Source organism: Caloenas nicobarica, chromosome 2 (assembly GCF_036013445.1).
Source record: "Caloenas nicobarica isolate bCalNic1 chromosome 2, bCalNic1.hap1, whole genome shotgun sequence".
Lineage (NCBI taxonomy): Eukaryota > Metazoa > Chordata > Aves > Columbiformes > Columbidae > Caloenas > Caloenas nicobarica.
In genome coordinates this window covers 25,441,921-25,468,904 of record NC_088246.1, presented here as the reverse complement: position 1 = coordinate 25,468,904, position 26,984 = coordinate 25,441,921, and the positions used below count along the sequence as shown (strand labels likewise).

Here is a 26,984-nt window from a genome sequence, read left to right as displayed (position 1 = left end):
GAACTGAGACATATCATACGAGCCAAACTTGCTTTAGCCTTTTGAGGTACACTAAAATAATATATTTTTTTTTCTTAATGGAGAGAAATGGCAGGGAAGAAAGACCATCTCTTTGTAGGACTGGGATCAGAGAGACAGCAAAGGTGAAAGAGCCCCATGTGAAGGTAGGAAGTATGGTTTCCAGGCAAGATGAGAAGCATGGGGGACACGTTCAAGAAGTCACTGCAGAAACACTTGCACTGTTCTTATGAGCCCCTTCACATGCAAACCAAGCAGAAGTCACTGTTCATCCTCTCTCCAGGCTGTTCTCTGACTCCGAAGACTTTGCAGGTATGAAAAAAATTTATTCTGGAATCCTCATCAAGTCAATACAGGGGATCGGCTTCCACCCTCCCTGCCCTCATCCCCAAGTCTAATTAAAAACAATTCCAATCACTTCCAGTTAAAAACGCAGCTCAGCCACCTGAAGGCAGAAACTGCCTAAATATAAAATGAGACCATATTGCTCTGCCTGAACAGAGGAGAGCAGAAGAACTTGGTAAGCAAACGACAAAATAATATGTTATTTATCTCAATTATTGCCCATGCTATGGTTACAAGTCTAAATGCTAGCTCCCCTTTCCCTTGTCCCCGAGAGATCCTACCAGGTGCTACATGGTAGGCCTTTCTCTTGGGGTTCTCCTAATCTTTGCTCAGGACAAAGAATAAACCTCAAAGTATTTTATTAATAAAGGAAGAGGCTATATAGGGTGGGTGTGGAATTTCCCTGTCAAAAATTATTGGAAACAGACTGGACAAGTATTTCAGTAGAAAAATTTAGGCTCTGCTGATCTGGTCCTGCAGTGGAAGGGTATCTTGATGATAGCCATTTAGTCAGCTGGATTTTTGTCCTTTCTTCCCTCTGAAAACCTCTGAACAGTTTGAGTTCAAAATTAAACTTTTTACTAAAATACTGTTCTTTTAAATAAGTGGTAACAAAGTATTTAAAGAAAAAAACAAAAGAGTCTCCTCTATGTTGCCCTATCTTGGCAGCAAAAATGTTCCTTAAAGAAATCTCTTTTCATTTTATGATAGCTGACATGATAGATGCATTTGTTAGGAAATATGAATATGCCAGACTTGAGATTAAAGATGCTGCCAAAAAAGTGATAGCACATTTTGTTTGCTTCGGGTTTTGCTGTTGTTGTTTTCAGAGGAAAGGGATTTAGCTTTACATAGTATGAAACCAGAGAGGGAAGAGAAAAAGATAATTCACTGGGGGGTGAATTCTATAGATATGAGCATGCTAGATGTCTTAGACAGGAGGTTTTGCAGGTACCCACTGCAAAACCTGGATATAGAAAATACAAGGCCAAAACTAAGCCATCTTGTTCTCTGTGAGATGTAACTTTGGAGACTCACTAAAATCTGAGATTCTCTACTTTTTCAATAGAATCTGTTTTATAGTACACCAGTTTCTTTTCTTCTGTAAAGTCCCTTTCACAATTTAATTTGTTATATTTTTACTTCAAGTAATGATCACTCCCAACTTAGCCTTTGATGCATTTGCAAACTGCAGGATGAACAGAAAAATGTGAAGTTGTTCATTTCTCAATTCAGAGTCCTTAAGTCAAGAATAAACAAAAGTTTTAAAAAAATTTTATTTTTCCTTCCTCCTCCTGCCCATGGCATTTACTATCCATGTGTCTCCTAATGTTCCATCCCAAAACTCTTGCATCTTCCCTAAGAAAAAAAAAAGAGAGATCACAGAACTGGGAAGAAAGAGGCAGCAGCTAAAGACTGAAAAGATTTTATGTGTGGTTCCTTTTTCAGTAGTTTTTAAAACTAGGTAACACTGATGTTCAAGTCAGTAGGCCTACTTATTTTTACCTGAGGTCTGTAAGACAAAGTTGGTAAAGGTATCAGACGTCTGTTACCTTCAGATTCGCTGTGGAATGAGCAGAGAAGAAAGTGTGACAAAGAAAGGGCCAGATCCCTTCTGCAATCGCTACAGTGCACTGCGGTGCGGTAGCAAAAGTACCAGTTTTTCAAACACAGCGGCATTGAGCAGGAATCCCTCAGGCCACACAGCTGAGGAAGTATCGAGATTAAAGGCTTAAACCAGGACAAAGGCGTCACACCAAGCCCGCGGTACGAAGCTGACAGGGACAGTTCAATACTGCAAAGAGGCTGGACTTTTGTCTCTCACATCAAGTGCCCGAACTCTATTTCAAAGTTCGCACTTTGACTGTATAACATGCTGCACGGCTGCACTAATTAGATCTGTGTATTCTGAATGTCAGGAGAGTCCTTTATATATTCGTTAACCACATCTTTTCCTCCCACTTCTAGTTGCTTTATAGTCAATGTATTGATTCCTGCTACTTCTCTTATTCGAAGTAAAATGTTACTTTAGAATTCAGCGAAGAACTAACCGTGGTTTCTGTATGACACTGAACCAGGGCCTGAGTATTTTTAACTGCGAGAAGACCTCTATTGTCTCCTCCAAAACCAGACAAAGTTCCCCTGGTATCTCTAGCTATATAATCATTACCTTCCAGGCTTGATAATAATATAATGTATATTTCTGTTTTCAATATTAAGCTCTTTATCATCAGTGGAATTCCATGCTGTGGTATTTTAAAGCATGTGATTCACTCCTGAATCAGGTTACAGGGCATCTGATTTCAGAAGAGCACAGCATGATTTACACACAAACAAAAATATTCATAGCGTCTGCTAACATAATAGCAAGGTTAACTGAATCATATCAATTAAAGAGACCATCCTGCCTATATTAATCTCCCTCTATTTTTAAAAAAAACTTACTATATTTTTCCAACAACGCTGCTGAAAATCTCTTTAATAATCCCAAAATATGGGGATTTCATCCCTATTTTGATGGACTATATGTTGTAACCTATTAGTTTTCCATTACTAAGATTTATGTAGGTTTATAGAAGAACCTCTGTAGAAGATGCAAACACTGAATGGATACAAATACTCTCCCATAGCTCGAGGTAGATATTTCACTTTATCCTCAACAGTTCAGTGATGAGATGCTTCTGCCACAGCCTGAAACTCTGTGCATAAAAGTAGAATTTGAAGGCTGTCAAACCAGTAGCCCTTTTTGAATCCAAAATTTCTCTCTAAAGGGTTAAACAATATTTTAGAAATTTAGTAGTGAGCTTTAGTAGTGAGCAACTTTTAGTATAATTTTTTTTCCACCATAAAAATATCTCTTGGGAAAAAACAACAAAACTCTTGTTTTAAGAAGTTATGTATATCCCAGTCTAAACCAAGAATGCTTACATCCTGCCTGCTTGCAGATTCTCTGTTCTTAAGCAAATAGAAAGGCACTTTTCTCTATTAACCAAATTATGAAAAGCTCTAGGATGGATTTAAATCTTTTAAAGTGTAATTGTACTGTCTTACTATCGCTTCATTGCACAAAGAATATCTCTACTCAAATAAGTCTATCAGCAAAGTAGATTTTCAGCCCCTGCGGCAAGAAGTATCAGCAAATTATTTTTTTTCCAAGAGACAAATCCAAAAAACCTCCCTAGAAGGCTATTCCCTTGCCTAAGCTCAACATTTTCCCATCTGTCAAAGTTATCTGCTACAAAATTGCCCAACCATCTCTAAATAATGTCGATAACTTCAGTAAGAACCATATTCAAATTGAGAACAATTTGTGGCATTTGTAAACAACACTGTTGGGCCTGGGAAAACACTAGTTTTGATTACTTGTTCTCCTTGCTTGTCGCTCAACTTCTGTGCCTCATAAATGGGTATGACGAACACCAGAGCTGCCAAAGGCAACCAGCATCTCACTTTGGACACGTAATTGCGCTTTAAAGTGCCACAGTATTCCCCCTTTTTCTCTCCTTCATCTCTTCCAAAAGTCAAAGGGTCAGGTCTTCAGTCTTAAGGGTAAGTCAAGCCAATGCTGGAAAGCTCAGCTGAATCCATGACTTAGAGTTCAGAGAAGACGACTAATGTCCAAGAATGGGTAAATAAATACATTGTACATGCACAAATTCATTATTCGTCACGGCTCTATTTTTACCAGTGGTATTTGGTGCGTAAGACTTTCACAGAGCAGCGCTCTAGACCCCTGCCATTTGGCTCACAACTTCAGACATATAAAAAGCTAAGTTTCACCTGGAAATGTACTGATACAGTGAAAATACGCATTGCCTATGGGAAATACCACTTAACCACAAGGCAGCTGGACTTTACTCTTGTTGCAGTTCCCAGAATTTGCTTCAAGTTCTAGATCTTTGCAGAATCCAAACTTGAGGTGGCAAAAGTATGACAAAAGTGTTGAAAAATGTGACAAAAAAGAAAGGGCTGTAACATTCACACCTACTACTACCCATATTTGCAGAAAAGCAGCAAGAGACTCAAGATCACAAGCCTGTGAACTTGAATAATAAACAACTGGCACATTCCCTCACTCTGGGAAACTAACATCAACACAACCATTTCTTCAGGTTTTAATAAAATCCTTCACATTTGGGGCATAAAAATGACCATATTTACAGTCTCTTTGTCTCTCTAAATAAATGCTATATATTTATAGTGATATATATATACACACATGTATATATATGTATGCACATAAAAACATAAGAAGATGTATCTATGTACAGAAAACTAAAACCAAAATAAAAACTAGTGCAAAATGAAGTTATAAAAGCCGTTCTGACAGCAGGACACTAAAGCAAGTCATGCTACATAAACTATACAGCAAATTACACTGTTGTTTTAAGCAAGACAAGTAAGGTACCAGAAAAAGGTGAGCTGCAGCAACAAGATAAACTGATCTGTACAGGGTTCCCTTGCACAACATCCTCTCTAGTCTTCGGGTTAGATAGCATGTGCAAATCCAGCTTGCTACTAAAACAGTCACACTGCAAACTCCAGTGCGGGCATGAACCTAAAGCCCATAGCTTTCTGAGTACTGAGAGAAGTGTGGGTAAGCCAGAAGTTACAACAACACAAGCACCAGGCAGCCACTTGCTCACTCTCCCCGGTGGGATGGGGGAGAGAACTGGAAGGCTAAAAGTGAGAAAACTCATGGGGTGAAATAAAGACAGTTTAATAGGTAAAGCAAAAGCTGCACATCCAAGCAAAGCAAAACACTAACACTACCAGAATTCCCATAAACACGAACAATACCCTGCTGTAGTAAGAAGCAGGGTTATACCAGTGGCTACTTGGGTTAACAGCAAAGGAAGCATCCGAGAGACTGTCAGTGATACCATCTCCACTGCTGATGGAAGTCTGAAAAACTAATTCTTCCTTCCAAAATCCAAAGTTTTCACAGACATTTCAAGCTCCCTTACATCAAGTATTCTACTCCGGCCTTCAATTCTGTATTTTTTCTAAACAGAAATGCCTTCCATTTGACTCCTACCAAGCACGGTACATCTGGCAAAACAGGTTAAATCAATTTCCTGAATACTCAAGCAATTTCTGCAGATTTTCAGAGAAAGCCACCAATTAGAGAACCAAGTGCAGGCTATGGCACATATGAATCATGCCTTTTACTTAGAGCAATCTAAGGTTCAAATGGAAATCTTTGACTCTGCCAACATACACTCTTCTGGGCCTATTTCACTTATGCCCTTAATGTAATGTTCAGTAGAAAAATACTGCCTAGAACTCAAGGACTGTCTTCACTCTTTCCTAAAATGGCCCTAAGAAGCCTTACAATCTTTTCCACTGTATTGCTGTCATTTCACCAATGGTTTCCTCAAATAGCTTTTTTCCAAAAGACTATCAAAGTGATTAAAGGTAGGTCAGCACCTGAGTCTGAGTTGCACCTCTGGACTGACTCATGTTAACGTAGTAACCCATCACCTAAAGACACCTAACAAAGGTCTCATACAAACATGCACTATTAAGAGCTTGCTATTCTCTTCACTAAAAAGATGCAAACAGGTGGAAAAGTTTATTTGGTTCAGTGGTTTTGTGTCAGCTAATACGATTAAGTAGATAGATAGTAATCTTTGGTTTGGTACAACACAAAAAATACAAGAGAGACGATATGTAAGAGTGGCAAAGGGATGCAATTGAATTGTGGAGCACAGACCCTAAGATAGTGCACACTGAAAGTGAGGAACACAAAACTTGGTTAATCCTTACATTTGTTATACTGTGGGCCAAGAAAATCATGCTTTATACATTCCTATGCCTGTTAGGAGGAACAGCAGCATCAAAAGACAGAATTAAACCATTCCTGATGCAAAAAGGTAACAACAACATCCTTAAGTTATCCTTAACCAGAAAACTGTTTTATTCATTTATTTATGAACGACTTGAGTTTCACCTTCCCTTGGACAGTCAGGAATATGGTTTCCGTGATCCCAAGCCACTTCCAGCTTTTATTTCTATACTCTGAGTGAGATTTCAAAAGAAAGAGAGCTGAGTGCCAAATCAGAAGCAGCTTCCACTGAAGCTGGCTGTTCACCAGCAGCTTTTGTGACTAAATGTGTTCTGTAATGCAAAATCTGTTTGATTTTCATCTCTGTCTCTGGCCCTTTCTTCTATACATTTCTTCACAGCTAGAATCAATTCTTGAACTTGGGTGTCATCCTTCCAGCCTTCTCTCCAAATCCCTCCTTTGAACACTGTTTTTTCTGAAAAGACTATCCACACTGAATTCTCTTCTCAGATAACTGTAAGGCTATTATTTTTAGACTGGCTTCAAACAAAAGTCAGATGAAATAATAAGCATGAAACTACCAACGAGTGTGTTCATCTTCACTCTTTAAACACACAGCTTTGTCCTTCTGCGCAGGGACCGTTACCTACATATCAGCTTGTAAATTACCTAGCAGTGTATGACATCTAGTGTTGATACTATTTCCATAGCAATAATGATGAAATTACACAGCAAATACTAACAGGCTTTGCATCATTTCTATTTTTTCTATTTCTTAAAAACTGTTAATTTATGACAGAGGTTGTCTCATCTTCCTCTGTCTCTCCCTCCAGAAAAATGCTTTCAGTCCTTATGCTGCTTGATCTTTAATGACGCTGATTTTTATTTTCCTTACATTGGATAATTTTATTAAATTGAAAAAAATTTCAAATTAAAAAAAAATGAAATCATCCACAGTCTATATTTTGGACAAAAGGAAAACTGGGTTTATATACCATGTCAGTGAATATTTTAGCTGGCTATTGCATTTAGCTACAAAAATTATTTCTGATAAATTTACTTCTGTTTACGAGAAACTGCAAGTCTCTCGGTCATTATTCCAGTAACTGTTGAGCCAACAGATCTCTCTGGTGAGGAAGCCACGTGTGCCTCAAACCCAGGGCAAAGCTCAGCCATTGGACACAATGACTTGGCATTTACCAATCAACTCGACAGAGTCACAAACTCTACCTGGTAACAAAATCAGTTGAAATAAAGATTCAGTCATTCAGGCTGGCAAGGACCAAAGCGGTACTCCTCTGCAACTCAAATATAATTCTACTTTGCCTGTGGTAAAACGTTCATAAGGGTTCTACTAAGGAGACAGACAACATAGAATAAGAAATCTCTAATAGTATACCATATTAAATTTCTTATTTCACCAGTCACTAATGAAGTGATCTTATTCTGCAGTATCTGATGTCCAAGGAAAGAAAAGTAAGAACAAAGTGGAGAACAGATGATCATTTCAGTAAGAGCATTTAAACAGCGTCTGAACACATGCAGGGAAGAGCACTGCAACCTAAGGTTCCCGCTTTCCTAAGGATGCAGAAGAACCTGGTAGCAAGAACCAGCAACAACTCAACACGCTCAACAGCCGCACCTGTAACTGGAGAGCAAGGCCGTGTTGTGACCAGTGAACTCCGGAGGCATCACATCTGTTCAGCCTACTATGGTTAAAATAGTCAGAAATGAAGTACAAAAAGGTCCATTTTAAGAGCTGAAAACATCGCAGCTGACAGGCATTTGAACTTTGCTTGTAGGTCAAACTGCTATTAAGACAAAGCCCACCCACTGTTGTGTATTTTGTGAGGAAGTCACGAGGAGCACCAGGGAAGCCACCTTGGGAGGCAACACATCTAGTTAGCGAGAGCTGCTTTTAAACGAGATTTTGAGCTTCAGAGAAAAAAAAGACATGGCAGTAAGCCAGATAAGGGTTTGAGTTTTCCAACCTGCCTCAGCTGTGCTTTAGGAGACAGTGCCCAACTGGGTGAGAGCCTCAGAGAGATCTAGCGAACATTACTGCTGCTACTCCATGTCTGTAGCTGCTCCTCTAAGTGTCCCTACTGCCCTTGGCAGTTTACTTAAGTGAGAACTCACCCACAGTAAGAACTTGCTCAATTTTAAAGGCTTCCTAATTTTATCATTCCTCCATTCTCTTGACTGCTCTTGAGGCTGGGTATCATGAAAATGACCTTATAAACGACTATTTTCTACCATCCACACACTCTGCTACTAAAGTAATGGGCATTTCAATTCTCTTGGTCCTCTTCCTTCTTTACAAACACTTCCACAAATCCCGGTCAGATCATGTTCTTCATATATAACTCTCCTACCTCAGATCAAAACCACCCTTCATTATTTCATATTCCAAAGCATTTATTAGGTGACCAAGCCTCATAACCATACAAAAATAACTCAAGGATCATTCATAGCAGACCACAAAACATTTAATGCTATACCGCAGGCATTATTTCCCACAAGTAGCATTCATGTCTGATATTGTAAAATTGTGAAAGCAGCTTCGCAGGTGCTTACTATGTGATTCTAAATGATTTGGCATATTCTAGGATGAGATTCATCTTCTCAGCTCTGGATATCTTCAATGCAGACAATCCAGTTGATCCAGTTCTCTTACATTCCCTTTAAAATCAATGTGAAGAAACAGGCACTTCTGGCACACAATTAATGTAAAATATTTTAGAGTCAACTTCACAATAAAATTAATTGCATTGTCACCTTCACTAATTATTCTGACTAGATCTATTATCTAGGTCTACACTGACTATAAAAGAAGTCTAGCATGAATAATTCCAATGCAGACATACTTACTTTTATGAATAAAATTAATCTTAAATAAAATTATATTCTAAATATTCAATTTACCTGTGTAATCATTGATAATTAAAAAGAACCTTGCTTTTTCTTGTTCAAAAGTGAATAATCTAGACAATGGCACTCTAAGAAATTATTCAGATGAAGTATTATAATATATTGTAATATTTTAAGGTATTAAAACAGGACAGAATTATTTTGCTGTGGTGGAAAAAGGGAAAGTAGGTGAATGTCATTTATACTAATATCAGAAGTAAATATTTATAAAATTACTTTTAGGAAACAACTATACACAACTGTTATACCTTCATAATATTTTGCCAAATGACCTGTAAAATTGCCCAGAAAACACCAAACAAATGTGATCATTCAAAGCGTTACCATGAAGAACAACAACAACAAAAAGAACAACAACAAAAGACTACTCCAGCATTTCTGAACAACCTGCTGAAAATGTCCATACATTCAACACAAATTTCTTTACACTGTCACCCTGTTGTTTTAGTTAATAACTCCATGTTTTTCCCATTTGCCCTTATTAGACAAAGAGCTGCTATTAACCTTTTTTTTTTTCCTTCCCCTTCCCCCTCACATTTATATTGGAAGTATCGTTAGGAGAGTAATTTAAAAAGGAACACCAGTCTTATTGGCAAAGCATTGAACAGATTTTCAGAAATTTGGTAAAGAAATAATACATTTTGTAGCACCTTTCTGAACATTTTAGCATGAATGATTTAGGTCAATTTGGATCTCAAAGTTTACAGAACTTCTATCTCAATCAAAACAGTAGAGAGTGAAGTAGCCTCTTTTTTATTTGCATCTCCAGAAAAAAAAAAACCAAACAAACCAACCAACCTGAAATTCAGAGCAGCTTCAACCTTATCAGAAAATAATCAACTACAGAACTCTCTAAAGCCAGATGATCTGCAAGGAAGTTAACAGGGTTTTCTCTAATACTTCTCCTTGACATATATTTTTGCAGCACAAAAATCTCCTAATATCCTCTTAATTTGAGAGAAGTCGTGTCCTGAAAAACAGTCGGCACTGCATCTCCCTCCAGCACCCCCAAACCTAATTTTCAACTTGACTACAAAAGGAATAAAACCCAACAAAACCAGACATGGGAAGAGAGTCACAAACGTGTTGTGACCAATGCAACATTCCCTCTGACGTCAACAAATTTTCTGTCAAATTCATCCTACACAACATATTGGTAATCTTAATACACTTTCTTTGATTGCGTTACAATTGCTTAGACTAGCCCTACTGAAACGTCTTAAACAGCCATAAAAACTAGATTAGATAAGACAAGACCGTAGCCTACATCGACCTGAAATTCAAACCACCCCTACTTTGATCTTCTGTCATACTACTGCAGTGAAAAATACTTCCAAAATTATAGCAATGAAACAAGATTTATTTCCTATACCCAGACCCTGGGCACATTTCCCAATGTTTCTCTCCGGCTAGCTTAGCTATGCCTTCAATCGCAGAGTTCCTTTACTATTATTACTGAGAGGCAGGCATCAAGATTTTTTTTTTCCCCAGTTTCAGCATTCACCTCAATTTCCAGAATATTCTGTAACTGGAAGCCTTTGTTTTTTCTGTTCTAGAAAAAAGTATCAGCTTCCCAAACCCATCCTGCCTCCCCACAGCCCCATGTTTCTATCACATCCTCCTCCTTTTCCATCTTCAGCCCAGGACCAGCAGCAGCTGCTACAAATGAGCCACTTTGGCTTGAGAACTCACAAAGTGCTCAGAGCAGCAGTATGAAGTGAGGAAAATCTGTCATTGATCCAAAAAGCTTCCCAGCAAAGCTACAACACTGAAAGTCATGTCACAACATATCTTGCAGAATGACAAGTCATCTAAGACTTCTTTTTTTTTTCCCTTTCAACCACAAGTAGTGTGTCCTCGTGATTTCCAGACACTGCATCTCGCTCAGCCTCTGGAAAAGCTTATTGCATTCTATTTCAGGTGCAGTTCACCAACAGCCAGACCTTACTGAATAACTTTCCACATTGATACCAGTTCTTTCAAACTGGGCAGTCTGATGGTCTCAAATGTAGTTTAGGATTAAGCGAAAAAATCCTGAAGGCATTGGTGCTTGATCATCTGAACACTGCATTTCCTAAAGAAAACCAATTTCTTGCATGTTCTTTCTCTGTAATATGTTTATACCCATTTACTGAATGAAATTTAAACGATCTCCTTAAATAGGACTCTTCTGTCAAGACCTTCATTCATAGGGAATCATGATAAATGCGTGTAGTGGAATAAGACCAATGGGTATGTTGTACAAAGATCTCAAAATCCATCTGTGAGTGCTATGTTGGTTTTATTATTTTTCTGATGTTTCTGAATGCTATGTAACTTTTTTCTCTTACCTCCAGAAGACTTACCTATCACCTATTAGAGACTACCTGTTTATCAGCATGCAGTGACCACGGTCTGAACAGTGACATCAAGGCAGTTTTGTAACACGGAGATGACATTTCTGAACTAGAGCTGTTCACAACCAAGGCAAACTTCTCTGAGTGTTAGTGCTGAATCTAAGCACCGCCAGCAGATGTCTAGACACTGTAGCAGAAAATCACTGAATAAATCACACTCAAATTGCTCCTGCGGTATTTCCAATATAGTCCAATAAAGAAAACTTGAAATGTTTAGTTCTTTGCTTCCAAAATTGAAAGTAACCTTCTCATGTTTTCTGGAAAGATTTCAAGGCGTATATTTTATCTTTGTACCTTCCTATTTTTAGCAAAAGGCCTGAGAGTGTCAGGGGTTGGCAGACCGTAGTCCATGGGAGGCAAGGCTGCACGGCTCCATGTCTCCAGGTCCAGCCAGTGCAGAGGCTGGGTTGCATTCCCAATAGACACACACGCAAATATACATATGCAATACACATATACATATTGGTCCACACAGATGTATGTGGACAGAAACACTCAGCACTCGCATGACCACAAACAACACCGGTGGCCTCATTCTGTTCCCTTCCCTAGGCAAGCAAGATGAAGGTCTGCTAGTGGGAAAAATACAGATATAAACAATGTTGATTCCGTCAGTAACTGGCCTTGGATGCTGTTTATCCTGTAACTGGCACCTTCCAGTTACCTCCCCCACACACATACTGCAGATCCCCAGTAACCGGCCTTAGACACTACCAGCACCTGGCCCTGGATCCTCTCATCTACAGTTGCCTCAAACTGGCCTCCTGGCTGACCTGTGGATTTATGGCTGCTTTGAAACACAGCTCCTAGGCTGTTTATCCTACTCGCTGGCTACTCCAGCTTGTTATTCAGCTGCCATTACACACTGACACATGTACTGACATGTGCATGCACTTTGCTCTCCAGCTGCTGGCACCCCAGGCTCAACGGTCCCTCTGTCATGAGGTCCCCACTTCAGTTGCTGGTACTTAGACCTCCATACACAAACATGCACACAGCAGAGTCCCACCACCCAGGAAAATAATTAGCAATAGAGTTTAATGAGAAGATAGGACAGACTGTGGTGATCAAGCATGGTCAGACAAACATCATAGCCTAAGAAACCATCCATTTCCATGTCACTGGGCCCTTTTAGCCCCTGCTCTACTGTCCCAAACAAATTCCTCCCCAAACCACCTTGATCTTTGTGGTCGGTTGACACTGGCTGGCTGCCAGGTGCCCACCCAGCCACTCTCTTGCTTCCCTTCTTTCGCAGGACAGGGGGGAAAAAATAAAACAAAAAAGCTTGTGGGTTGAGATAAGGATAAGGAGGTAACTCACCAATTACTGTTACGGGCAAAACAGACACAACCTGGGGAAATTAATTTAATTTATTGCCAATTAATAACAGAGTAGGATAGTGAGAAAAACAAAACTGAAAACACTTTTCCCCAATCCCCCCTCCTGCCTGGGCTCAACTGCTCTCCTGACTCTTCTACCTCCTTCCCCATGGAGCAGCAGTGGATGGGGAATTGGGGTGGTGGTCTGTTCATAATGCTCCATCTCTGCTGCTCCTGCCACCGGTCCCCTGCCTCAGTGTGGGGTCCCACCCACGGGATAGTCTTTCCAGAACTGCTCCAGCGTGGGTCCTTTCCACAGGGCGCAGTCCTTCAGGAATGGACTGCTCCAGCGCGTCCCCCTGCCAGGGTCACAGGTTTGGCCAGAGATCCTGCTCCTGCATGGGCTCCTCTCCACAGGCTGCAGCTCCTGCCAGGAGCTTGCTCCAGCGTGGGCTTCCCACAGGCTGCAGCCTCCTTCGGGCATCCACCTGCTCCAGCATGGGGTCCTCCACGGGCTGCAGGGGGATCTCTGCTCCACCATGGACCCCCATGGGCTGCAGCGAGACAACCTGCCCCACCATGCCTGCACCATGGGCTGCAGAGGAGGCTTTGCCTCAGTGCCTGGAGCACATCCTCTCTCTCCTTCTTCTCTGGCCTTGGCAGGGCTGTCTCTCTCACATTCTTTTCACTCCTCTCTCACAGTTGCTGTGCAGTGTTTTTCACTCTTTCGTAAACGTTATCAGGGAGGTGCCACCAGCATCACTGATAGGCTCAGCTTTGACCTGTGGTGGGGCTGTTTGGGAGCTGATTTGAGCCAGTTGTGTCCACCATGGAGCAGCTCCTGATGTCTTCTTGCAGAAGCCACCCCTGCCACCAAAACCCTACCACATAAACCCAGTATGATCCTCTTCTGTAGACTCCTCCTGACGCGTGTCACCGCTGGGGCATGGGGTGGACAGCTCTCCTGTGACAGCCCTGAAGCAGCAGCAGCTCTTCCCTCTGATGAGCCTACCAGGATCCCCTCTGCCCTGGGGATGAGCCCTCCATCCCACAACCTCACCCAGACTCTATTATACATAGCCCTACTAACCGGACAGAGAAAACGAGATACATAGCTGTCAGTTAATGTGGAACTGCTGAGTGCTGTGTAACAACTCCTGGCAACTTTAAGTAGTGCTTTGAAAATTCTTCTTTGTGCTAATTAGCTGTGACCAGCAATTTTTGGTTTTTAAACATTAAATGCTCTGTTAAAGAAAACTGATCTGTCAGGTAAACATTATTTAGGGTTGCAGACCAAACAAAAGTTATATATTAGCTGAATGTCTGTTTTCCATTTTTTAATTCAACATTTCTAATATACCAAAGCTTTCTATGATACCTATGAAAAATTATCATAGAAACAATCCTTGTATTTTAACACACTCTTACTGGATTTTCTGAAGAGAAAAGAAATTAACAGCAAATTTTCGAATTTTTACAGCTCGATTATATACCGAATCCAGTTTCTGGGCTGTAAATGCTGGATGAAAGGCACAGCAGCCAGATGACTCAGACACCTGTTGTACAACTGTGCAGTTCAAAATCATGGAGAAAGTTTTGTCAAGTTACTGTCAGTAGGCTTCATGCTGGATTATGCAAAGTTTGTCCAGGTCAGGAGTTTTGCTTCGTGACCCTTGCACCTCTTCTCCAGTTTCTTGTTTCCTCATTTCTGAGACTGCTGTACCAGAACGTCCCCAACTCCCTTTCACTGCAAACTTCAGTGCCTGCGCTTTCACCGTGTCTTTGGACGGTCACCACCAGCCACACATCTGGTAACAGAGATTGTCCCTTTGCCTCGGAATGTGGTAACAGCATCGCCAGATAGGTTATTTCTGAACATCCCAGAATATCACTTTCAAATACACTCTGTTATGCAAAAGGTGTACCGACAGCTGCATCGCACTACTCTATTTTGAGAAAATTTCACAGTGAATCGTAAAACACACGTCAGTTCATATCCACCTACAATAACACAAATCGCAGCCTATAAAGAAGAATTGAATCATATCGGATACGTATACAGAGTGTTTCAAAAAGATGGACCCAATTCAGCGAGACCGAATCCGTCATTGCGGTGTGCGTGCATTTCAACGGCATTTTGGCATTGATCTGCCAATGCCAAAGAGCGCTTGAAGGACAACTTGAGGAAACGTGTTGCCATCATGAAATATACTGCTCTGAAATTGAGTCCATATTTTTTGAAACACTCTGTAAGTAACATCTAGAGTTTGAACTACAAGTTAGTGTAGCTACAGATTCCCAAATGTTTAAAATGTTTAATGAAGAGATAAATACAACTTATTATAGTATTATGGACATCTCACAATTGTAAACCTTTCTCAGAATACAAACAAAATTAATTTATTTTTAGGTACTGTACTTCATGAGTAATTAGAAGCATTCATTTTAATATTAAATTTATTTAATCTCTGCCATATCCAGGACTTTCTGTATCTAAAGGAAGAGGCTTAACTGGAAATCACTTGTGCCCTTTCTACTATCGACTTTGCAAGCAGGCACCACCGTAAGTCTGGTATTTATTCACTCTTACTATTTTGTTTAGATAAAAAGGCTACATTTTTGTGCAGCATGTCTTAGAGTGGAGTTCTGAACAAAGACCTTAGAAAGACAGCAGAAAAGTGAATAGTAAAAAAGCTTCAGCAAATTACTCCTAGCAACAGCGACAATTCTAGCAGTCCAGGTTTTCAGAAGCAGACTCTAGCAAATAATAGCACCTTCACTATGTCCACTGGCAAAAATGTATTGCAAACCTTGGACTCATACTAGAAAAAAGAATTATTCTTTTGATCATTTTTTTGCAACGTGTGCAAAATAAAACTGAGTTGTCCTGTGAAACTTAGATGCTAAATGTCCCATGCAGCAAGTAGTAAAATGTAATTTCTAAATTATCTTTCTTTTCAACACAAAGCAATTATTCAAGATCTCATCATAATGGTGCAATATGAATTAACTAATGGACTGCTCAGAAGTCAGCAATTATGACTCAATTTCTTTCCATATGTGCAAACACTTTCATGTGTGCTTGTTGTTTCAATGAGGCTATATTTTCTTAAGAGATATTTTCTTTAGAGAAATAACCTGAAAACCTCAGAGAAAAAAAAATAAACACACAGAAAATGTAAATGGATGCTATTTTAAAATAAATTTTGTTATTTTTTTCCTATAATTCAAGAATCGGGAATGGGGGAAAGTTTGGGGATGTTAAGAAACAAACAAACAAAAAGATTCAGCGGTGAAATGAAAACAAAAATATAAATGTAGAACACATGAAGGAGAAGAGAAAAATATTTAGCAAAACTCAAGATAAATGAGAAGTTATAACATATAAAAACCTGTTAGGTGAATCTAAAACACTGAGGAAAAAATAACGGTGGGAGGCCAGATGGCTAGTAGAGTTACAGCATGAGGGACAAAATAAACCTTATGAATACCACAGGTCCATCAGTATATATAAACACAGAAATGAGAAGAATATTAACAATAATACAGTTCAGTATACACTTCCATTCTGTTTCCTAATATAAGCAAGAGGATATTTATGAAATTCTCTCTAACTTACTAACTACTGAAGAAGAGGTTTAGCAATATCCACTCAGTACTAAGCGCACGAAATACGAGACCAGAACAGCTTGTACCTTTGATGTCTGGACGTGGATAAGATGTTAATCTTTAATTGAACTTAGAGCACTGACAAAAATACAAAAGAATGGAAGTAGATAACATTAGGGATTGCTGTACATGTTGACTGCGGCAATAATAAACTTATTCATCATCAAGGTATTAATGTTTGCTATTACTACCCTAAATGAAAAATAAAAGCTGCCTGAATAACACAAGAATAAACATATATTGTGCCATCTGGAAGCTGATACAATCAGTATGGTATCCATTAGGTACAGCTTTACAAACAGATTTTTTTGAGACAGGAAAACACATCAAGAACAGTGGAACAGTCACTATTTTCAAAGAATTGTGGCATAGAAGTCTTCAGGAAGAAAGCTAAAACCGTCCAAGACTAAAGTTGCAAGGAAGGAACACGGATACTAAAAATAAAACTTAAAAATGTTTTACCAGTCTGCGATTACAGATTAATTTGCATGTTTTGTATTACTACTTGAACATGTTACAAATTCTGTGACTGCAACACACACATACATATGCACGTATATGTGTGCATAATGTGCACACACATAAGGTATTTATGACCTAGCTGACACTCTTGCATTTCTTAGGTCAATTATTCACACCCAAGCAAAACTTCAAATCATACTCACCCTAGTATACGGTTCATTCCATGCCTAGCAGCATAATGGAGCGGAGTATTGTGCTGGTACGTTTCTCCATAAGAAGTATTTGGGTCAAGAGTTTCTTTCAGTTGGGGGTTGCTTTCGTAGATTTGGCAGGCCAGGTTTTCATCTCCATTCATAAGAGCTTTGCGGAACTTGGTGGTTGTATTTCCCATGTTGCTGTTGCCTTCATCCACTTGTACGGTTCTGTAGCATGCTTCACAGCCTAAGATGACAAACAATACTTCAGTTATTCTGTAAAACACTCTTTCCTAGATGAATTCACCCAAAGCTACAGCACTGTAAGCAGGCATGTGAAGAAGCACATAGGACCTGTAAACTCTACTCATTAATTTCTGAAATCCTTCTAGGTAAATACACACATATTCCCAATTCTTCACAGATTATTTCCCTGATAAAGTATGCCATCTCCCTGTGCAAGTATTTTTACTACCTATCCTCTTTCAACATATGGAAAAGAAAAAAAAACGGCCAATATCTGCCTGTATTAGAAGACAGGGATGAATACTGGATTTGCATATATGTGAATTAGAAATTAGAAGTGATTTCAGAACACAGGAAAACCAAAACAAAATTCTTTAACAAGAAGGCAAAGTTCTTCAAAAGCATGCAAGAAAGCAGACATCGGTTTAAATTTTACTTAAGAAGATCATGTAAAACTGTGCTTGAAGCACCTGTGCTTGTGTAGGTGGGTGTAAATGGCACCTTTCTGTGCCAGCAAGCTGAATGCATGTGAACACTGGAGTTACCATGGCCCCATCTTAACAGTTTTGCTAAGCATACTGTTTAAAACACCTAACCCCGTTTTTAAAATGACTCTGAGAGATCCACAACGAAAGGGTCCATCCAATGCCAGGCACTGTACTGGCACAAACCAACTGCACCTTACAAGTACTTCAAAGTCCTTGTGAACTGCAATGCTCCCCGGCCTCTCACCTGTATCTGATGGAGGGAACCAGCAGATCAAGTTGCATAAAGCCAGGGCAGACAGAGCATCTCTGCTCATGAGATGGGACAAGAGAAGCTCATCAGGTTGTGCAGTCGGAAAGAGCACGTTGGTCTACGTCAGAGAGGGGACTCAGCACTAGGCTGCAGCTGGTAGCACAGGGAAGCTTCCAGGTCTCTTTTGTACGAGTCATCCCATCCAGGCCGCTCCATGCCAGACCTTTCACCCCATAAAGCACACACTGGGATCCAAATATGCCAGGCACAGCAGGTTGGGAAATTGAGATTGACTATGTTGGGTACATACAATCAGGCAGTGCAGGAGTTGCTTCATGCCCAGTACCTTATATTCAACTTTTTGGGACTATCTCAAAACTTCTATTTCTACATTGGCTTTCCAGCAGTCACTGGTGCCCAGACTGCCTTAAAGACAGATGAAATAGAGCAATCCAAGGGGTCTAGAGCTGCAGAAAATGCAAGGGAATCGGGATATGGATTTGACTGATGTCAAAAGGATTTGAGGAAACCTCAGGAAGAGCTGCAATGAGATATTTTTGTTCCCCCGAAGTAGTCCTCTCACAAGCTGCTTTCAGCTTCTGTTGTGAAGTTATGTGTCACGCTGCATCCCAGCCTTGCTACAGCTTTGCCCAGATCCCATTCCGCACAAGATCTGACCAGCAGGAGTCTTGCACTGTCTCCTCTCTGCAGTTCCTCTGAGAGGTCATTTTGTGAAGGGGAGGGAAAAGTCCGCTTTGACCATAATCTTACCAGCACTGGCAGGGCTGTTTGAGAAGAAGAGCGGTGGCCTCGGTGGCCTCTATTTTCATCCCCTTTTCCCCCTCACCAAGTCTTGGTGAGGCAACCCTTGTTTTGGCGTTGTTGTGTTCTATCTTTTGATGTCACTGTGTGAGACAACAATGGCACTGCCAAATCAGCTGACTTGACATGCTAAACATGCTGCCCATGTTCTCCTCTGTGACCATAGCTACCTAACAAGCAACTGTGTTAAGCAAATGAAAGTTTCTCCTAATAATAATAAAGTAGGCACTCATTTAAAAGCAGACGCACATCCTTCATATATTTAGTGATTTACACAAACCAAAGCCCAAATCCTTCAATCACACTATGGATTCTGTAGCATTTTGTATCCTTCCATCACTCCTATATTTTAAAATCTGAACATGTAGATACTATGCAGATACGACATTTATATTATTCAAGAAAGCCACTGCATGCTCATATTACCATGTCACAGCTCTCAGTGCTGCAGATTAATGTGTTTTTAGATGCAGAAACAGCTGCATTACTCTAAATACTGCATAGTGTCAGGCTTTAATGAAAGACTGTACAAACCCAAGAAAAACTCTATACACTCTTTTCAATCAACCAGCAGTTCATATTGCCTTCTATAGCTAGGATTCCAAAAATACTTGAAAGAATGATTTTCAGTAAAGTTTGTTAATGAGATTAGTTAACGGAATTATATTATCTGTCAGTCCCTGTCCACCACCAATAGCTCTCAAGACTAGAAACTAAATGAGACAAGAGTAAGTGCCTGAAAGATATCACGTTCCTAGAATCTTCATGAAAATCAATAATGAAGATCCCACCGGCACCCACAATGAGCAGAAGAACACAAGACCTTCTTCCATAATTTGAAATTAGAATGTAACAGCACCAATTGCCAAGCACTTATTTCTGGAAATTAGCAGGTGGATAGCTTGCATCAGCTGCAGAACATGCTGCCTCTTGCCCCAAACTGGAACATTAAGCAAACCTGGGTAGGGATGAGAGAGGGTGTTGAGAGTGTCAGGAGATAAGATGGTGTCCTCAGGCAGCCTGAGAGGAGGCTGAGTAGGGGTAGTACTGTTGAGATGGTCAAGAGGAGAACTGAATGGATTTAGGCAGGGGTCTGGAAATGCATGGGAGAACTGAGGACTTGTGTAGGGTGGCTCGACAGAACTGAAAAGCTCGAGTTATTGCAGTGCAGAAAAAGCAAAAATGGTAAATTTATTTAATTCCATCACACAGCAAACAAACTATTTTTGATGGAGTATGGATATACTAGATGTCTTCAACAACTAATAGTAAAAAACATGTAGGCACATTGCTTGAACTATTGTGTATATTGTCATAACATCTGGGAATTTTTGGAATATGCAGCATGTACTGCTTCTTAAGTCACCGAACAGAACAGTGACATCTGCTTCCATAAAAAATGTACACAATAAAAGGTTATATATGATATAAACATGATATAGAAAGGTGAATGAAATAAAACAGTAAAATACTTGTCTGCATAACAGGACCACTCTCCAAATGAAAAGATTCTCAGTCAAAGGAAAGAGATAATTTGAAGGATTATAAAACAGAGCAATGATGTGGCTTTGAACCGACACAAGTGAAACTCCTCACAAAACCAAGAATCAGCATAGAAGTAGTGAAAATTTAGCAAATGGCTAATGTAACTATAATCACCTTATTGTCAAAATAAAATGAAAGATGACAGAATGGGGATCATCCATGAAAGCCCTTCAGCTGAAGGCAAACAGCTTATATTTGATGTGATAGCAAGAAACCAGCCTCTGGAAGAATGGAAGGAGAGAAGTGACAGGGTCAAAACTAACCCAGAGAACAATTCCCTATTTAAAAAACACATGATATGATACTAATGCCTTTCACCTTCATACAGTATCCACAAGGTCTTTAAACACTATGACAGGCATTAGCCTTTTATGCTTTGGAAATTCGGTGGCCCACGCTGTAGTTTTCTTTTCAGAATTGGCCATTAAACATGCCAGCAGAAACACAGGAGGACAGGGAGAAGCTACCTCTGTATGCTGGCAGTCACACTTGGCTCCCAGCATGTTTGGAAGTCCAGAAGAAACCAAGACGTGACAGCTGCTGCCTCTCTCAAGCTGCCGTGGCTCCTGAGTGCCCTGCTGTAAAATATTCAAGATCTGCCCATTTGCAGTGTTCATCTTTCAGCCAACAGATCAACTACATCTGCCACCAAAGCAGCTTCTACTTCAACTGAAGGAGAAAAGGGATAACTAAGAGCTCATGCAACAGACTTCTGGATGTGAAAATGGCTGAAAGGGGCCCAGTCTGCCTTCTTTTTGCGTTGCTTTTCCTTTAAGCGCTTCCAACCCGTTAGGCACTCTCAGAGGCCAGTAGGCTAACAAGGCCAATGCTGGAACCAGGCAGTGGTCCACAGACAAACTTGGTTTGCTCTTTCAGCCCCTCATGTTTTTGAAGGTGAAAGGCATGAAACATGTGCCTCTGCAAAGGGGGGATGCGGGGGGCAGGGAAGGGGCCTGGAAGGTCCAGCCCGTCCACAACCAGGAGAGCTCCCGTGGGCTGGGTACAGGGGTTGCTAAAGCCGTTCCCAGAGCTCCCAGGCTGGCATGGCTGGTGGGCAGTGTCACTGTCACTGGTTGCGCTTTGATGTTTGTGTAAACCCAGCGTTTAAAATCCTTAGGCTATTTTTTAATGTGCCGTGTTACAAAAACATCACAGTGGAGCAAAAATGACAACATGAAAATGACGATTTTCAAATATTTTATCTTAATAAAATGAGACAAATAGAATTTTACAGGACAAAGACAAGATACTTGTCTTTCAGTCTCTGTTCACTAAATTTTCAAGTTCTGTGATAACAAAAGGACTATATCATAGCCTGTTTTATAACCTCATAACATCTATCATAACCACAAATATCATAACCTTTTACACCAAAGAATACAAGAAACCTAAATGCAATGTTTGCTAATTATATCCCATATTATTTCAGAATTCCAAACATCAACCATCTCATTCAAAATTAGAAACTCTATTTACTGCCCTATTATTGCCAAATAGAAGTTCCAGCTTAAACAGAAAAACCAAGTACTGGTTACACAACTCACCTTAAAGTCTAAGGAAAGATTCTAATAAACCCAGTCAGGGGCATCACACTTCTCTGCTTTGGCAATGAACTGCAAAACTTCTATGGTCTTATTAGCGACACATCTAAAAGCAGCACTTCGATATAATAGCTCTATAAATATTTAACAAGGAGACGGCTTGAAGACTGACTACAAGATGAAAAAAGGGTGGATACAGAAAGACGTGGGTAGAGCAAAGTACCAATAGGACTTTGAGAGCAGTTGCACCAGCTGCCTGCTTACTATTGATTTTTCCATGGGCATCATTATCGAAGTGAGTTTGAAGAAGGACAATTGTAATGGCTTAATAGGACTTTAGAAGGAGTTCCTCCTTTGAAATACTGCCACAGCGCTTGCTAAAAATTCATAATGAATAAAAAAGTATTGTACAAGTGGGATCAGATGAGTATTTTTGAAACATCCTATTTCTAACACCCATTTAGAAACCACATATTGAACACACAAGTCTTTCATGAGATGACATATCTCTCTCCATTTACATTTGAATTGCTTTAATACTGAAGCAGATTTTCTCTCTGAATGTAGCACTAGCAGCTGTTCTTCATCTTGGAGGATGAAGAAAAGGAAGGGAGACATACTACATGTACTACACCATACTGCATAGGAAATCTATCAAAATTAGTAAAAAAATACTCAGGTTTAACTATGAGAAAAAATGCTGTATATTTCCTGCACCAAAAAAATCGCTTATCTATATAATAAGCAAAGATCAGCAATGGATCTAATCATCATTTGCCACCATTATTTTACAATGCAACACTGTGTAATTCAGCAGTTTAACCCTAAAAAGTTTGAATACAACTTGCAGCTTAAAAAAAGCGTACTTCTTATTTGACAAAAGTAGTTTTTCATGTGAACTGTAAGAACATCATCGTGGAATAGCTAAGTGAGCCAAGCTCAAATAAGTAAGACTCTACACAGGCCCTCATGATTAAATCTTATTATTATTAAAATAAAATACATTTTCGACTAAAATTAGTGTACGTTACATGGCTTCTACACCCTTGGAAAGACAAGTGATAATGAACTGCTTACACAAAAGGGATGAAGCAAAAAGATATCAAAACTACTTGTTTTTCTAAAGCACCTTGCTTTTGCTAAAGTATGAAATACTATATTTCATTCTAAAAGCATCTTCTGTTTCAAGTACAGTTAGCTCAACAGGTAACTATTTTATTTGCTTTGGATACTGCAGTGAAACAGCTCATTTTTTAAAGCTGAGTTTCTAAAATATTTACTGCAGAGTCTGTCCTGCATTAAAAATCATAATTTATTGCAGAAGCAAACAATGAACAGCTCTGTGTTTTAGGAGAAAGCCTAGTAACCTGGTATACGTAGGAGGAGTATCACATCGTGATGTTGGTATTTTTGATCCTTGCTATTGGGACAGACTCGCACAAATGAAGCAAGTCAAAAGTTATGGTCAAGAACTCTGAGGATACCACACCCTCTCCCAAATACATCAGAAAATGCCATGGTTAGTGCTCCTCTTCCTCCCCTGTCCCCTCCTCTGTCCGCAAAGTAGAGAGCGCCACAGAGCCAAAAAATGTTTACCAAGAGGACAAAAGTAAAAATGAAACATTTAAATGTGCATGTCTACTTTATGTATGGCTGGCAGAGGTGTCTATAATTAACATGCAGCAGAAAAAGGCTAAAGCTAATTTTTACATGTTTACAGTAAAGATTTAAGACTTGCCAAACTTTAATTAATGGCCAAAAATTGCTCTTGCTGGATACCTGCGTATGGAGGAACACTTCTGCAAAGTTTTAAGTAACAAATGCACTCCAGGGCTTGAGAATTGAGTTAAGAACGTGGTGCAGGGGCTTGTTAGGTTTTGTTTGGTCTTGGTGTTTTTGTTTTGTGGTGGTTTTTTTGTTTGTTTGTTCGGTTGGTTGTTTTTTTTGTTTGTTTTTTGGTTTTTTCCCCCACACTTAAATATTCTAAGGTTTGTGCCAAAAGTTCTGAAGTCACCAACAGGAAATGAAGAAAGCATCTCTTCTACTTTAAACCTCTGTGAATGGAGCTCAACATTATCAAATTCAGTGTTATATTTTACCTGTCAAAGCATAAACCAAAAAAATAACTGATATGCCTACATCTCACCCTTTGAAGAATGATCATCAATACAATGTTCTCTGTGTTTTAAATGCCAAGGTTGAAAAGTGGCAATAATGTTGAGAGTTGACTTGAATAAAACATAGTGTAGGGCAGTGAGAGAATTAATTATTTCCTCATTTATATGTTTGTGGGATAGAGAGTCTAGGACCTTATGTTACAGTCTTCTTATACTGGCATATGTACCTCCAAGTAGAAGGCTTAAAGGTATTGCTCAATTTAGTCATTTGAGGCTTTGGCTTACTGACTCAGGCACAAAGACTCTCATCCAGGTGGAGTATTTTCTTTCAGACACACTTCTTTCACAGCTCCACTTTGTGGAGAAAAAAAGGACTTTAAGTATGGGTTTGGTTTTCTTTCCGTTAGTACACACAGGGATGTGACGGGGGCAGCTGCAGCAGAGACTAGAAGCAGTTATCACTTTAAGGAAAAAATTCTGCATAGATGTAGCTAAAGCAATTGCTACATTAATTTTGATGGTGTTGTCTACAGTACTTGCATTCATCAGCTAAATTAAATATGATAAACCACTGTGGGGTAGGTACATACACACATGGTAGGAGAGACAAGATACTGTGCAGCCAAATCAAAGGTACATTGTGATAGATGAAGACAGCATCCCTGCAGATAGTCACGGGAAAAAAACATCCAGCAGCACAAGATAAAAGGAGCATCTTTTTTGGTGAATCTTATTTTTTTTTTTTCCCATCTTATTTTAGGGAGAAGTGATTCAGTAAGATGGAACAAAAGAGTTATTCTATAATTATGCAGTGGAATATCCAATAGTCTCACCTGTAATTGCAAATAATTTCATATTCATTCCAGGGCACTACGTCTTTAGAAAATTATTTTTAAAATAACAACAAAACCCTCAAAATTCTCTGAAGTCCAGATAAGTATTTGGAATTGTTCCCAATGCAGCTGTCAAAGCCTTATAAATGTGATTTAATTTGTGGTAGCTTAGTTGCTGATACAAGAGAGATATTCTTCTTAATGGTCTTTTGGGGTTCCAGTCATACAGCAGAACTCTTCTAGGGCTAGCTCTTCACTCCTCAGGTTAGGCAGACTAACCAAGCCTAAAATATCACAAAATATCTGTACCTAGTGTAATACAAACACTACCACCCTAAGACCTCCTCTATCTAGATCAGAAGGTGAAGAAGCACAAAAAGAAGTGTTTCACGTTTTATTACATTCGGTCAAGCTAAAGACAGACATGCTTGATAGTTCTGGCATTTCAATCTCAAGCACACTTTGGGTTAGTATAAAAAGCTCATTATAGACTGTTCCACTGACTAAAGTAACTCAACACACTTTTGATACATAAACACTGTTAGTTTGATAAATGTCTATAAAAGTGACTTCTCTACCACAGGTCAATGCTGACAGCACCACTTTTTCACCAAGCAAAACATAAACCATATCATTCAGCCTCTATATAAAGAAGTACCAGCAGCTGACGACTCACGGGACAGTTGGCATCAGTGATAAATTAAAGAATTGAGCCAGAGACTGGTTCTTAACCAGTGCAATGCCTCTCATGCTGGCAGCACGAGAACCCCGTCCAGGCAGTGTAATCCTCTCCAGCTGGTCTCTCCTCACCCTCACACACACGTTGTGCCCAATGTTTCGGTTGGGACGGGAGCCTCTTTGCAAAAAAGACTCAAACACACTTTAAGATAAGCAACAACCCAGCTCAGTTCAGTTCAAGACAAATGTGTGTTCCCTCCAAAATCACTTTCAATAGACAAAAAGAACACAGTGAAAACACCAAGCGTTACAAGGCAACGGTTTACAGAGTAATGGACAGATGGTATAAACAGACTGACACTGTATGGAGCAAAAAGTCCGAAGAAATAAATGTGTGTGTTCCTGTCAGATTGATCTGCTTAGAAAACCAGAGTAATGACAACCAGTACTGGAGAGCACTGCTGGGACATGAAGCAGGAATGAAGACGGGAACACGCACAGGGAGCTTGCCTGGCCAGTCTATAGAGGGTGCAATGCGGCCTGACCCCGGCCTTCACTGAATCCCGGATGTGTTTTTCAAGTATGTTTGCTCAGCTTAAGACAGTTTAAAAGTCATGTTAAGATTCAGGTAAACAAGTTTGAAACTGCACTGCAGCCCAAAGCCAGCCCTCTGGAGAGCCTCTGCTAGAATCCGGACAGCCAAAAGCTTTAATGTCAACCTCATTTTCAGTGGCGTTAAACTGATACAATTGAAGACAAAAATTTTTGGCTACCAAGGCATACCCACAGAAAGCAAAAATAAAGAGGATGGCAACACAGGGCTGCTCACAAGCACATTCCTCCACAGTAAAATCTGAAAATCCCTTATACATTTAGAAACCTTAGCATGTTTCTGAAGCAGAAGTCTCTCAGTTTGAGGAAGCTTTTTCATAGGAAAGAGTATCAGATGATTAGGGTCACGCTGTCACTGGATCTTGTAAATATGTATGAGGCCTACATGGTGGATCTTAAGCAGTAAGGACAGCTAAGTACACAAGGTCAGCCAACTGCAACCAGACTGTACATGGTGAGCATCGTTCCACCACCTTCTAAAAGCATACAGCTGCATTTAGAAATTATGACTATCTGAAGTCAGTGCATTTCATCACAAAAACTTACTGGTTTTATAAACAGCAATGTATTTTTAATAAAGTAAAAATAAAAAGGTGAGCAAACAAATCTGTATTTTTCAATGCAGAATCTCCCAAAATATCATGCTATATTTCAAATTGCCAGAGGAAAGCAACAATCGCTGTATCCTACCACTGACTCGTGATTCATAACCAGACTATTGAGAGGACCA

The 26,984-nt window shown here is 39.7% G+C and overlaps 1 protein-coding gene across 7 annotated transcripts in view; it reads right to left on the bottom strand.

The window, feature by feature from the left end:
- Positions 1-26,984, bottom strand: part of ANKIB1 (ankyrin repeat and IBR domain containing 1) — a 94,510-nt gene that overhangs the window by 41,492 nt on the left and 26,034 nt on the right. For all 7 annotated transcript variants that reach the window (XM_065627316.1, XM_065627321.1, XM_065627320.1 and 4 more), the window contains exon 2: positions 17,132-17,369. In XM_065627316.1, the coding sequence (XP_065483388.1) occupies positions 17,132-17,319 (188 nt within the window). In that variant the 5' untranslated portion in view covers positions 17,320-17,369. The remainder of the gene's footprint in view (positions 1-17,131; positions 17,370-26,984) is intronic.